The 12,868-nt window shown below is 41.7% G+C and overlaps 1 protein-coding gene across 1 annotated transcript; it reads left to right on the top strand.

Annotated features, from left to right (window-relative positions):
• Positions 1-410: 410 nt before the first annotated feature.
• On the top strand, positions 411-10,650 carry FAF2 (Fas associated factor family member 2). The gene is made up of 11 exons (XM_075856640.1): positions 411-559; positions 4,362-4,430; positions 4,537-4,671; positions 4,759-4,835; positions 4,913-5,051; positions 6,558-6,643; positions 6,721-6,812; positions 7,001-7,178; positions 8,027-8,198; positions 8,595-8,738; positions 9,649-10,650. The coding sequence occupies exons 1-11, from the start codon at positions 497-499 to the stop codon at positions 9,829-9,831; spliced, it is 1,338 nt and encodes a 445-aa protein (XP_075712755.1). The 5' UTR covers positions 411-496; the 3' UTR covers positions 9,832-10,650.
• The last annotated feature ends 2,218 nt before the right edge of the window (positions 10,651-12,868 follow it).

The raw sequence follows: 12,868 nt of genomic DNA, 5'->3' as shown, positions 1-12,868 counted from the left end.
ATTTTTTTAATTTTTTGGACCGTGCTCCCATACTTCATAACGGGAGCACGGCCCGCAAATGTGGATGACTGTCCACGGCCGTCCGTAGCCGTAATCACGAATACAGACGTGTGCAGGGGGCCTAAAGGAGGCATCGTAGCTGGCACTTTTTAGAGGGCACTGCGTCAATTGGCAACTTATTCACCTATCGTCTGCAATAATTTTTGCCTCTGAAGCCCACTATCAGGAGACATGACATAAGACGACGGGACCGTCAGAAACTCCACTAAAGAACACAACATAAATGAAATGGGTGATGACAGTGAATAATCGAATATAACAAACTACACAGCTACAACTTGGACAACAAAACTAATTTGTGTGCAGTTTCTTTTAATTGCCAATAACTGGGAGCAAGATGGCCGCCGCACGGCGGAACTCCATCCCTGAGTGCCCACGAATTCCGTTCGTCACTTCCGGTGAATGGGAGTGACGGGTCAGAAGGCGGAGGGGGAAGATGGCGGCGCCGGAGGAGCGGGAGTTGAGCCAGGAGCAGACCGAAAAGCTGCTGCAGTTTCAGGTAGACGGGTGTAGGGGAGGTCGGGGAGAGGGTATATTCTGGAGCTGGCATGTGTCGCACGAGTGGCGTGAGTCCGAGGTGCGCGCAGCAGGCCCGGCCTGGTTTGTATGAAGTCGGGCATTGATGAGTTGTACAATGAGATCAGGAGATTGTGGACAAGGACAGGGCAGCGCTGCGGGGTGTCTCGGGGCACGGTGACCCGCCAGGCTCTGGAATATTACATGGAGATGTTGTGGTGACCATCAGTGTCATGTCGCAGACCGTTGGGACCCCAGACGGTGACCCCATCAGAGAGTCTGCTGTGTCCTCTCAGGTGATAAAGGCCTGCTGGACGCAGAATGTCACCCTAGGGTGACCTACTCCTGTTGGGCACATCATATGTTTACCACATCCAGGGACTACCTAAAATGACAAACCACAAGTACATACAGTCCTGAATTTCTCCTATGAAGTTAATTTCTCTTTAGCCCTAGGAAAGCTGGGTGACAACGAATATGACTGGCATTCAACTTTCCTAGACTCCTGAATGAAAAATGTGTCTAGTTATGGCAGTGATAATGGATATATTGCTGCCACTTGGGGGACTGGGAAACCTGGTTGACAACCCCAGTAGGATCTCTGTTGTTTGTCGCCCCACTTTCCAGAAAGATATATCTGAGAAGTTGCTAAATACGAAATTCAATAACTTGGAGAGGGACCTTTTATTTTCTGGGGATCTTGGGGGTAAATGAAGGTTGGATATGGAAGGAGTTGTACTGGAGTGCAGTAAGTAGCATGATCCTGGACATAACTGTCATTTGTGACGTGGTGATTATGGATTATACTTGGGGATAGTTGAGCCATATGTAACCCATCCAATGGGGTATTTGACCGGTATTCATCAAATTCTTACTATGTAATGGGGTGTACATGGGATCATTTGTAGTGCTGTGTTCACACTAGACCTGCTCCGTCATTGTGGATGGAAAACTAACGCTAGGTTCATACCAGCATGCGCCATTCCCTTGTTCTGCTCCATCAGAGAAGGGGAAAACCGGAAGCGCCGTTTCTGCTGCACCACAGACACCACCTGGGTTTTTGTTTTTTTCCGGAAACAATAGCGCAGATATCGTTTATGGTATTCTAGGCCGTATCTGTGACGGAGGGAAGCCTCCAACGTAGATGTAAACAAGGCCTAGATCAGTCTTCAGTTCTTCTAGTTCTGTGTAAAATCTGCAATGTCATCGGTTGTCACCCACTTTTCCATAACTTTAACCCCTTAATGACCAGCCTATTTTAGACGTTAATGACCAAGCCATTTTTTTATGTTTTTCCATCGTCTCATTCAAAGAGCTATACACTTTTTTTATTTTTGCGTCGACATAGCTGTGTAAGGTCTTGTTTTTTGCGGGACAAGTTGTAATTTTTAATAGCACCATTTTGGGGTACATATTATTTATTGATTAACTTTTATTAACTTTTTTTGGGGGGGGAATTGAAAAACACAGCAATTTTGCCACACTTTTTTGCGTCCTAAATCTACGCCGTTTACCGTGTGGTATAAATAACATAATGGCTTTATTCATCGGGTTGTTACGATTGCAACGATACCAAATTTATATAGATTTTGTATGTTTTACTACTTTTACACAGTAAAAACGCTTTTTTTTCAAAGTTATTTGTTTTTGTGTCTCCATATTTGAGGAGCCGTAACGTTTTTATTGTTCCGCCGATGCAGTTGTATGAGGGCTTTTTTTTTTGCAGGATGACGTGTAGTTTTTATCAGTACCATTTTGGAGTAGATGCGACTTTTTTATCACTTTTTTTTTTTTTTTTAGGACATTCACCGTGCGGGTTAAATTATGTAATAAGTTTATAGTCGGGGTCGTTACGGACGCGGCGATACCAAACATGTGTAACTTTTTAACTTTATTTTGTTTGTTAATAATAAAGCAGTTTGTAAGGGGGAAAAGTGGGGTTTTCATTTTTTTTTCCCACTTTTTTTTCTTTCACTTTTTATTAAACTTTTTTTTTTAATTAGTCCCACTAGGGGACTTCACTATGCGATCCTTCTGATCGCATTTATAATACACTGCAATACTCCTGTATTGCAGTGTATTACGCCTGTCCGTGTAAAACGGACAGGCATCTGCTAGGTCATGCCGCTTCGTTTTAGCGATTGGTGGGGGTCTCAGTGCTCGGACCCCCCACCAATCCAAACTTCTGACATGTCACTATGACATGTCAGAAGTTTGTCAAATGTTTAGTTACACTAAAATCTGCTACTGTAACTTTGTTTATTAAATAGAGCTATATATCCTTCCAGCCTCAGCTCTGTCTTCTGCTGTTTAGCCTTATGAAATTCAACATTACATTGGGATTCAGTTAGACACAAGTATTGGATTTTTAGTCTTTCTGGAATATTTGATTTCGGATTAAAGGAGTTTCACTGTACAATGAAGTCAGTGGATGGAAGGACCGATTCATTGCATCCATCTGTTGTCTCCATAAAAAATAATCGAAAAGCAGTCCTAGTGATGGCTGGCAAATGGTCACTTGTAACCAATAATTGTATCTAAATTCTGGGAAAGTAAGGGGTGCTCTGGTCCATGCTAAATACTAATCGTATTAGACAGCAGTCATGGTTAGCATTATTTGCCTTGCAGCGCTGGGGTCCTGGGTTCAAATCCAACCAAGGACAACATCTGCATGGAGTTTGTATGTTCTCCCCGTGTGTGCTTGTGCTTGAGTTTCCTCCGGGTACTGATAGGGAACTTAGATTGTGAGCCCCAATGAGGACAGTAAGTAAGGACCTCTGTACAGCACTGCGGAATATGTTGGTGCTATGTAAGTAACAGAAATAAATAAGGTAAAGGCTTGTGTTCCAGATCTCCACCTTGTCATGAGTTCTTGAGATGTAAACATTACATATACCATGACCTTACAGCAGAGCAGTCAGTCACTGCAGCCCTCCCTCTCCGCACTCGGCTTCTCACAGTACAAACAAAGTAGTAACCAGTATGGAGTGAGGATTTTATTACATAGGGCTTATTGCCAAGACCGTGTGCAATCCAGAACTGTACTGTACACCATATTATGGCAGTATTGTTTACCTTTTTTCTGATCACATTTCACCCCTAGAACCTTACAGGACTGCTATGGATCCTGGACATGCTTGTTTGCATAAGCCCAGGGTTATTCCCATAACACAAAGATAAGGCATATCGCTAAGATATGACATTACATTGCGATCAGTGGGGGTCCCACTGCCGAAATCCCCACCGATCACAAAGTAATGGCATATCCTAGCCAACTATCAAATAACTTTGTGTGATGGGAATAACCCTTTAAGATGCACTTATTCTTGCTTTACTCTAGTATACTCTAATACAGCAGTTTTCATACCGCATGACAGGTTTGTACGATGTCTCGACATATCGATACTATTTCGATGCTGTGCACCCACAAATGTTTAACGTATATTCATGTATTTTGATACTAAGCTGTGCGGCCGCACAGCTTAGTATTGTGTAATAGTTGAAATGAGTTGCTAGCATGATGTGATGCGGCACTATGAGCATCGGTACTTAGGACAGAGAACATTGCGTGCACACTGCACAGGGCCTGCCATCTTCTTTGTCTTCAGTGACGGCGCCACTGCTCATTAGTGCTGCGCTGGCTGCATCATATCACTCTGAAACAATGCCAAGTATTTCTGCTCTGTACAGTTTGACTGATACTATGGAGAATACATGTGATGTATTCCACTTAATTTTCAGCCAATATATATGAGTAAAGTTCTCCCATTTATCTTTTCGTGCAGGACTTAACAGGAATAGAGTCAATGGACCAATGTCGCCAAACCTTGCAACAGCACAACTGGAATATAGAGGTATGTATGAACCAACTGGTGTGGCAGCAGATTCTACGTCTGACGCCGCTTACTTTCCACGCTCCAGTTTTACCATTTACTACTGGGTTATTTTCTTCATATTTAGGCAGCTGTTCAGGATCGACTAAATGAGCAGGAAGGAGTCCCCAGTGTCTTTAACACCACACCGAGCCGGCCACTACAAGTGAATACTGCAGACCACAGAGTATATAGTTATGTGGTGTCCAGGCCACAACCAAGGGTGAGTTTAGAACCCCTCCTTACAACTGTTTAGAAAAATGGCGTCTCCTAATGTGCGGCCATGTAACGCAGTCATGTCTATTTTCAGGGGCTTCTAGGATGGGGATACTACCTGATAATGCTTCCATTCCGCATCACCTACTATACGCTCCTTGATATATTTAGGTAAGTGACTGATAGCATTCGCATGCTTATTCTTTTTGATTTAGGAACTTTTGTTCAACTCTTCATCTTGTTTTTAGGTTTGCTATCCGTTTTATTCGACCAGACCCACGCAGCCGAGTCACTGACCCAGTTGGCGACATAGTCTCCTTTATACAGATGTTTGAAGACAAGTATGGCAGAACACACCCTGTGTTTTACCAAGGGACCTATAGCCAGGTAACATACATAGATGCATTCTTTCATGCTTTGTCACCAAGGAGTAAAGTTTATTATAATGTACCTCTTTAATAGGATTATGTCTAAACTGTACCATCAGTTATAGAAAACCTCTGATATGCTGGGCACTCTGTAGAGCCCCCAAGCACCTTTTTTTCTAGCTATTGTTGGGGGGTCCATTAACTTGGACCTGCTTAAAGGGAATGTGTTGCTAGAATAATTTAATTTTTTTTCAGTTAAACAATTAGTGTTTGAGTGATTACTACTTTTTTTAATTTTTTCACAAGTCAGGAAATATTATAAATTAGATTTATACATTTCCATGTGCTGGCCACTAGAGGGAGCAGTTCCCAAAATTGCAGCATGGTCACTGTGGTAAAGTAACCTCATTGATTTATGCTGCAAATTTGGGGTAGGCACACTCTCTTTAGTGTCCTCACACAATCCCCCCTCCCTTATTCTGGCTAGTGCCAGGAGAAGGAGGGGTTTGAATCTTCAAACCTCCTACACTGTGTGCCACCATTTTCTGAGTGACTGCACAGTGTAGGAGGAATAGATACAGGGCTCAGCAGACAGTATCACATGAACATACACGAACATAATACACACATCACATACACGAACATAAATTACCTGCTCCTGCCACCTCCGCTGGTCTACACTCCTATTCCTTGAGCCTTCGCTTCCTTGAACATATGTCCGGAAGCCGAGGCCCGGAAGTCGTCATCTTACTGTCCGGCAGCGGCTTCCGGTCCACATGAAAATGGCGCCAGATTTCGCTCTACGAACGAGCTTCGTTTTGGTCTGTGTGGGAGCTCATGCGCCGTTCCCACACAGACGGCGTACGCATCTGAGAATGGAACAGCTCCCGTTCGCTTTCTCTATGGGGATGTATGTGCCGTATAGTGTCGTTAATCAACACATACAGAGATGGAAAAAAAAAATGGCAGCCCCCATAGAGAAGTAAAAGTATGAATACAGTAAAAAGTAGAAAGTCACAACACTAATAAATAAAATTTTTGTTTATATTTTAGTAAAAGCAATATAATTTAAAAAAATTATGACACCTTCCCTTTTAATTGAGGACTTTTCACATGTTTTCATATCAGATGTCTTCTATACTTGGAGGTACACGTTAACATAACATTATACCAACTATATAGGACTTTAGGCTTAACATGGCAGTGGTTTACTCTCTATTTGGTCACTGCTGTGACTTCGTGCAGTGGAAATACTGCATCATCCAGGTATTCCATGTAAGTGAATGGGATTGTTGAAAACCTTCTTCACATTTTGTGTATGAAAACGGCTGCAGTTGTGGCACGGTTTTCACTCTGCGATTGTGGTACGAGCTTTGAACAATGCATACTGAGGTAACGGGTAATGCAACTTCACTAGCTCAGTATGCATTGACCAAGGGGAAACTCCTGCTGTGGCCTGGAGAATGGATTGTAGTTTTCCATGTAATTGCAGCTTCATTGATTTCTTTTTTTTACTCTCTTGCAGGCACTTAATGATGCCAAACAGGAGCTGCGCTTCTTATTAGTATATCTGCATGGGGAGGATCATCAGGATTCTGATGAGTTTTGCAGGTGAGTACTACTCTCTGTTTCATATATTTGTTGTCACAGGAAATTTTGGTCTTCTAGTTGGTATTTGTTTTCTATAGGAACACACTCTGTACAACAGAAGTCACTCAGTTCGTCAATAGCAGAATGCTGTTTTGGGCCTGCTCGACCAACAAGCCGGAGGGGTTCAGAGGTGAGTTTCATACTTTGACTTCCTGTTGTGTGATTTATTATGTAAATCTGGATGTAACAGGGTTCCCTCCCTCCCCTCTGTATCTCACCCTTTACCCCTCTATATCTCACCAACCACCCAGACAGACGGAAAAAAACCCCAACATTTAATGTCCTAATAATAAGCATTTTCTTTTTCTGTTAACGCAGTTTCACAGGCACTACGTGAGAACACTTATCCATTTCTGGCCATGATAACGCTAAAGGACCGCAGGATGACTGTTGTTGGGAGGCTGGAGGGGTTAATTCAGCCACAGGATTTAATAAATCAACTGACATTTATAATCGAGGCCAACCAGACTTATTTGGTGTCTGAGAGACTCGAAAGGTGAGTTACAGAGCGGAACGGTTCCTTTGCTGATGTCAAAGATATAATAATAAATATTTTCTGCAATAGTTTTTTTTACTATATATATATATTGTATGTTATAATAAGGTTCCTATAATCCAACACTATTGATTCACAATGATTCAAGATTGAAAGATTTGGAGCAGTAGAATAAAACTTTACTTCTATATCCATACCCTAACTGCCTGATCTAGTGGCACTTTCCATGTGGACATTGATGTGAATGATGATTTGTCCATATGTCAACACCGATCAAAAGGTAAAAGCATTTTCATGAGCGAACTGCAAAGATGCGGCCAGTAACTTCAGTCTCTGATTAGATGCCACAGGAATTGTTCGCTAGGTCCCTTGATGCCATATGCTTATCTGATTTCAGTAGCGTTATCACATGGTTGTGTTAGCCACGCACAAATGAGCATGTATAGGGCATGCTGGGACTCGTAGTTCTGGAACAGTGGGGAGTTTGACACATTGTCCTGAGTATAACAGAATGTGACGCCAGCACATACCAGCATCAATGCACACGTAGTTATATCTCAAGTTCAATGCTACGGGATGTGCTCATAATGAGGAATATATCAGTCAATAAACCTTGTCTCATATACTGGGGCACAGTCTGGCTAATATAAAATTTAAAAAAATCCATATAAATAGTAGCGATTTCTTTAAAAGTCTAACAGTTGTACTGATGTTCTAGTTCTCTAGGATGAAGTGGCTGTGGTATGACAGAATGTGTCTTATTGTTAACCGGTTTGTCCGACTGTCGGGAGTCTTTAAATGGGTGAAGACATGGGCTTACATTAGGTTTGGACACTTGTCATTTTCAGGGAGGAGAGGAACCAGACACAGGTGCTGAGACAACAGCAGGATGAGGCATATCTAGCATCCCTGCAAGCCGACCAAGAGAAGGAACGTAAGAAAAGAGAAAAACAGGAGCAGAAGAGACGAGAGGAGGAGGAGGTACAACTACGACTGCAGGCAGAGGAGAGGAAGAAAAGAGTGAGTGTCAAAGAGTGACTTATTAACCTAATAATCCACCTGACCGTATGCAAAGCAGTACATTTCTACAAAATAATTGACAAAAACATTGAATTTGATGGTTTTGCCATTTTTTTCCCCAAAACGCTAAAAGAAAAAGCAAAGGAATATAATCTATGTATGTGTGATGGGTGATGCAATTCAAATCTTATTAAAGGACTGGAGAAGTTTAATGCGTCACAGTGACTTGAGTCCGTTCAATTGCCCGTATAAAGGCCAGCTTCAAGCTGGCACTTCCATTGTGACACCTGACATTAGAGAGAATAGGTTCTCATATATGGAGCACTGTATTAGGAGGAAAAGCCCAAAATTCCGCTTCAGCAGCGCGAATAACTCTAAATGTGCCCTCTTTAACAGAACCTGCAAGAAGAGAAGGAGCGCAGATCTGAATGTCTGCCTGCAGAGCCGGAGCCGGACCATCCTGACAGTCTGAAAATCGTTTTCAAGATGCCAAATGACACTAGAGTGGAGCGAAGGTTCCTCTTCACACAGTCCCTTTCAGTAAGTTTGCATGTCTAACAAACTCTTTGCAACTTTGGTAATTTGTTAAGACATGAATTTTTTGGGGGGGATTCCTTAAGGGAATTTTCCCTATTATTAACATTTATCACTTGTCCTCACTAATCGCTACAATATGGGACCTCTGTTCCCTGTTTTATGGGCGGCTGTGGAAGGGAGGAATTGTATGGAGCAGTGGGCACGCGGGCCACTACATCCAATCCTATAGGAGATCTTGAAACTGTCCTATGGATTGTCGCTAAATGTTAATAGTGGAAATCCCTTTTATGTCACTGCATTATGACCAACAACTCCAGGAGCATGTTCACACACTACCCCATGAGATGGGGGTTGGGTTTCTCGATTTCTGTATATGCTTCAATCTATACGATACTGATCCCATGTAAGGGTATGTTCACACGGCAGCCTCCGTTACGGCTGAAATTTCAGGAGAAAACAGCTCCTGAATTTCAGACGTAATGGCAAGTGCAGGCGCTTTTCGCTGCGTCCATTACGGACGTAATTGGAACTGTTTTAACATGGAGTCAATGGAAAACGGCTCCAATTACGTCTCAACAAGTGACAGGCACTTCTTTGACGCGGGCATCTTTTTTACGCGCCGTCTTTTGACAGCGACGCGTAAAAAAAATGACCGTCGGCACAGAACATCGTAAAGCCCATTCAAATGAATGGGCAGATGTTTGCCGACACTTTGGTGCCGTATTTTCGTACGTAATTCGAGGCTAAAACGCCCGAATTACATCCGTAAATAGGGTGTGTGAACCCAGCCTTACAAGGATTATTTAATACTGGTTACATGTGTTTTCCATTGGTGTAATAAGGTCTATTATTTGGAAGGACTCTTTACTTTCCGAGTGTTAACAGACCATATTTCATTTTCCTTTTGTTTCAGGTAATTCATGATTTTCTCTTCTCTTTGAAAGAGACTCCAGAACATTTCCAGATCGTGGCGAATTTTCCTCGGAGGGTGTTGCCGTGCCTTCCCACTGAGGAAGTCTCTGTGCCTCCCACCCTTCAAGAGGCTGGACTCAGTCGATCACAGCTTCTCTTTGTACAGGATCTCACGGACGAATGATAAATATCTATTTTTATCTCCCCCCAAGGATATTTGAGAAAAAAGAAGGAAAATGGGGGGAAAAAAAAAGTACATAAAATACATAAAGATACAGGTAGAGAGAAATGAGACACCAATTCTCATTACAAACATTTTCTTTTCTTCTTTTTTTTAATAACCGCTGCTACTGACTGTGGATCGTGGCATCTTTGCCCAGGTAAGGTTGGGAAGGCAGCATGTAGCAGTGCATTGTCTTTCCCCAATGGATGGGCACGAAGCCCAGATGGGAACCTAAGACCGCAGGGAGTTATTGCAGAGTTCCTTTTGGTGTTTTCCCAAGTGACAAATGTTTTCACTTGCAGGAGAGGTCTGCAGAGCATGGCCTTGCATTCTTCTCCACTTCGGCAAAGGAAGAACCATCTCTACAAAGTTGACACCCACACCAGTCCCTACGACGGGTTTCGTGGGGGTCACGTGTTATCATTTTGTTTGAGGAACAAGAGGAAAGCCCTTTCCTCACTGTGTATAAAGATTTGTTTTTGATTTACCCTTTCTTCCCTCATTGCTTTCTAAAAGACCAAAGGAGAGAGATCGGCAGCTGTCTCTGACACACAAGGATTTTCAATGGATCCAGTTTTGAATAGTATGTGTGAGGGATTTGGCTTTGTGCTTGAAGGGGTCATGGTAATTGCCAATCCCCTGTAGTGTAATAAAGGCAATATATCGCGACTGGTCTCCCTGCTTAGATGCCTTCTTGTCACTAGCATACTGTATGTTCCAACTGGTCTATATTCCAGATTATAATTTATTCCAGATATAAATTAAAAACGTTTTAGAGTTTCTCTGTGTGTTAACTGTTTATGTTGAATACCAGTGGGGACAGTGACAACCAGTTCATGTGATCGTCATAATCTCAGCATGTTTCAGCTCATTAAAGGGGATCTGTTGGTTTTTTTACATATTAGTTTTGTTTGTAATTTAATAGCTCATTTCAAGTACTTTTTATTATATTTGTTTTAAGTTTGCTATATGCAGAAGCACACCCTTCACATATAACCCTTCTAGAACGTACAGCTGGCTGAAAGTTTGGTGGCTGCCATGATATCTCTATGAACGTGCAGGGGGTGCGATTGCCTGCCAGACTCATCCAGTACTATTTTGAAAAAGAGGGTCATCTGAAAAGCTCCAACATATTTATATATATATATATATATCTATCTTTTCTCTTAAATCAATGTGTTTTGAGATTGTAAGCACTTTTTGAATTTACTTTTATTAAAAATATATTTTTACTTTTATACGATATGTCTTCTATGTATCCTGTATACATAGAAGCCGTATTGTTTTCTCTCAGCCAATCCGATCAATTCAGCTGAACTGACGGCACAGCGGTGAGCGGGTCTTGCGTGTTTCTGACACCCAGGATCCACCTAATATTGATGACATTTAAGTCGATGAATTTAGATGTGATCGATATGAGGTGGATCCTCTTTGACAGAGACACGCAGGACCAGCTTTCATCCAAACCATCAGTTCAACTGACGGAATCGACAGAGAGAAAAATACAGCTTCTATCTTTAAAAAGTAAAAAAAAAACACATTGTTAATAAGTCAATTAAAGAGCTTGAAAAAACAAAACACATTGATTTAAAAAAAAAAAAATGAAACATTAAAAAGTTTCCACAGCTTTTAAGCCCCATGATGGGCAGTTGTGGTTTATACTTCCCCCAAATACTGTATGTCTGCTGCAAACTAGACCAAAGACTGTTTTTGGTCAATTTAAATTCAAAAATTAAAATTCATCTTTGGATGAGTGTCATGGAGCGTTACTTCTTCCCAATGTTTTACATACCTGAATGTTGCTATTTCCGCTATTACCCACTGTCCTCTACTAGCAGCGACTGCTGTGGTTGGTTGTAGTATTCCCTATGTTGCCTGCCAAGGTGGTACATGTTCGTTTTTCATGGTGTCATTTCCAGCCCAGGCTTAAGCTCTACAACTGTTGTGGTACTTAGGTGTGAGGGCTAAAGCTGAATTTTCAGTTCTGAATACATCACTATTGTACAATATTACGCAGTATAAATCTACATAAAATGTTCAATATATTTCTGAATACAATGCTCTACTTATCTTATAATGCTTTATATGATTTATTCTCTATTCAGACCGAACACTAAATTCTTCTGGATTCCTCCTACCAGAAAGGGGAGTTCAGATGGGTTACACAAAAATACCACCGGTGGCCGACGGAACCCATTGACTTTACTGGGTTCCATTGGTGTCTCCGTGGCTTTACCGGAAACAATAGAGCAGCATGCTACGCTATTGTAATCTTTGCCAGGTCTACGACGGAGGCTCTTAACGGAGCCTCCAATGCAGATGCGAACAGTCCCTAAGCTGCGAATTACAAAGAGGAGATGGCAGAATTTTTATGTTAAATGTAATTGGCAAAGAAAACTATATATATCTCAAAAATGACTAAAATATAAGAATTTACTAACCTTTTTATGTAAACTGAAAAATACAATTATTTTAAAGAATTAAATGGCTTTTCTAATATACTTTCTGTATCAATTCTTCAAGATCTCTGCTTGCAGATATTCATTAGGAACCTTCATTGTTTACGTCCAGTGGATAACAATCTGTCCCAGTCATGTGATGGACACACAGGTGCACGGCTTGTTTCAGTTCTGACAACTGTCCAAAACCATGCCATTTTGCTGCGATTCTTGCAAAATCACAGCAACATAGAGCTTTTCTTCCCCGTGGTTCGCTTTAAAAAAACATGTGTGAATACCGCCTAACTAATAAACAGGACACCTTTGTAATCATCAATTGACCAGGAAAGATTTTGAAGTAAACAATGAAGATTCCTATTCAATTACAGAAAGCAGAGATCTTGAAAACTGAGGAATTGATGCAGAAAGTATATTGAAAAATGTTTCAACTTTTTATTAACCAGTTCCCGACTGCTGGCTGTATATAAACGTCCGGCGGTTGGGGTCCTTAAAACCTGCGCCAAAGAGTATTTACGCTGCCGGTTGTTGCTTGCTGCCCG

This window comes from Rhinoderma darwinii, chromosome 3 (assembly GCF_050947455.1).
Source record: "Rhinoderma darwinii isolate aRhiDar2 chromosome 3, aRhiDar2.hap1, whole genome shotgun sequence".
In the NCBI taxonomy this organism is placed as follows: Eukaryota; Metazoa; Chordata; class Amphibia; order Anura; family Rhinodermatidae; genus Rhinoderma; species Rhinoderma darwinii.
The sequence above is the reverse complement of the archived record's forward strand: the minus strand, read 5'-3'. Positions and strand labels throughout refer to the sequence as shown.

Excerpts from the sequence above, each read along its gene's own strand:
- FAF2 (XM_075856640.1), top strand. The coding sequence starts at position 497 with ATGGCGGCGCCGGAGGAGCGGGAGTTGAGCCAGGAGCAGACCGAAAAG. Across the intron at positions 6,644-6,720 it reads GATTCTGATGAGTTTTGCAG|GAACACACTCTGTACAACAG; the intron begins GTGAGTACTACT and ends TGTTTTCTATAG. Across the intron at positions 8,739-9,648 it reads TCTTCACACAGTCCCTTTCA|GTAATTCATGATTTTCTCTT; the intron begins GTAAGTTTGCAT and ends CTTTTGTTTCAG.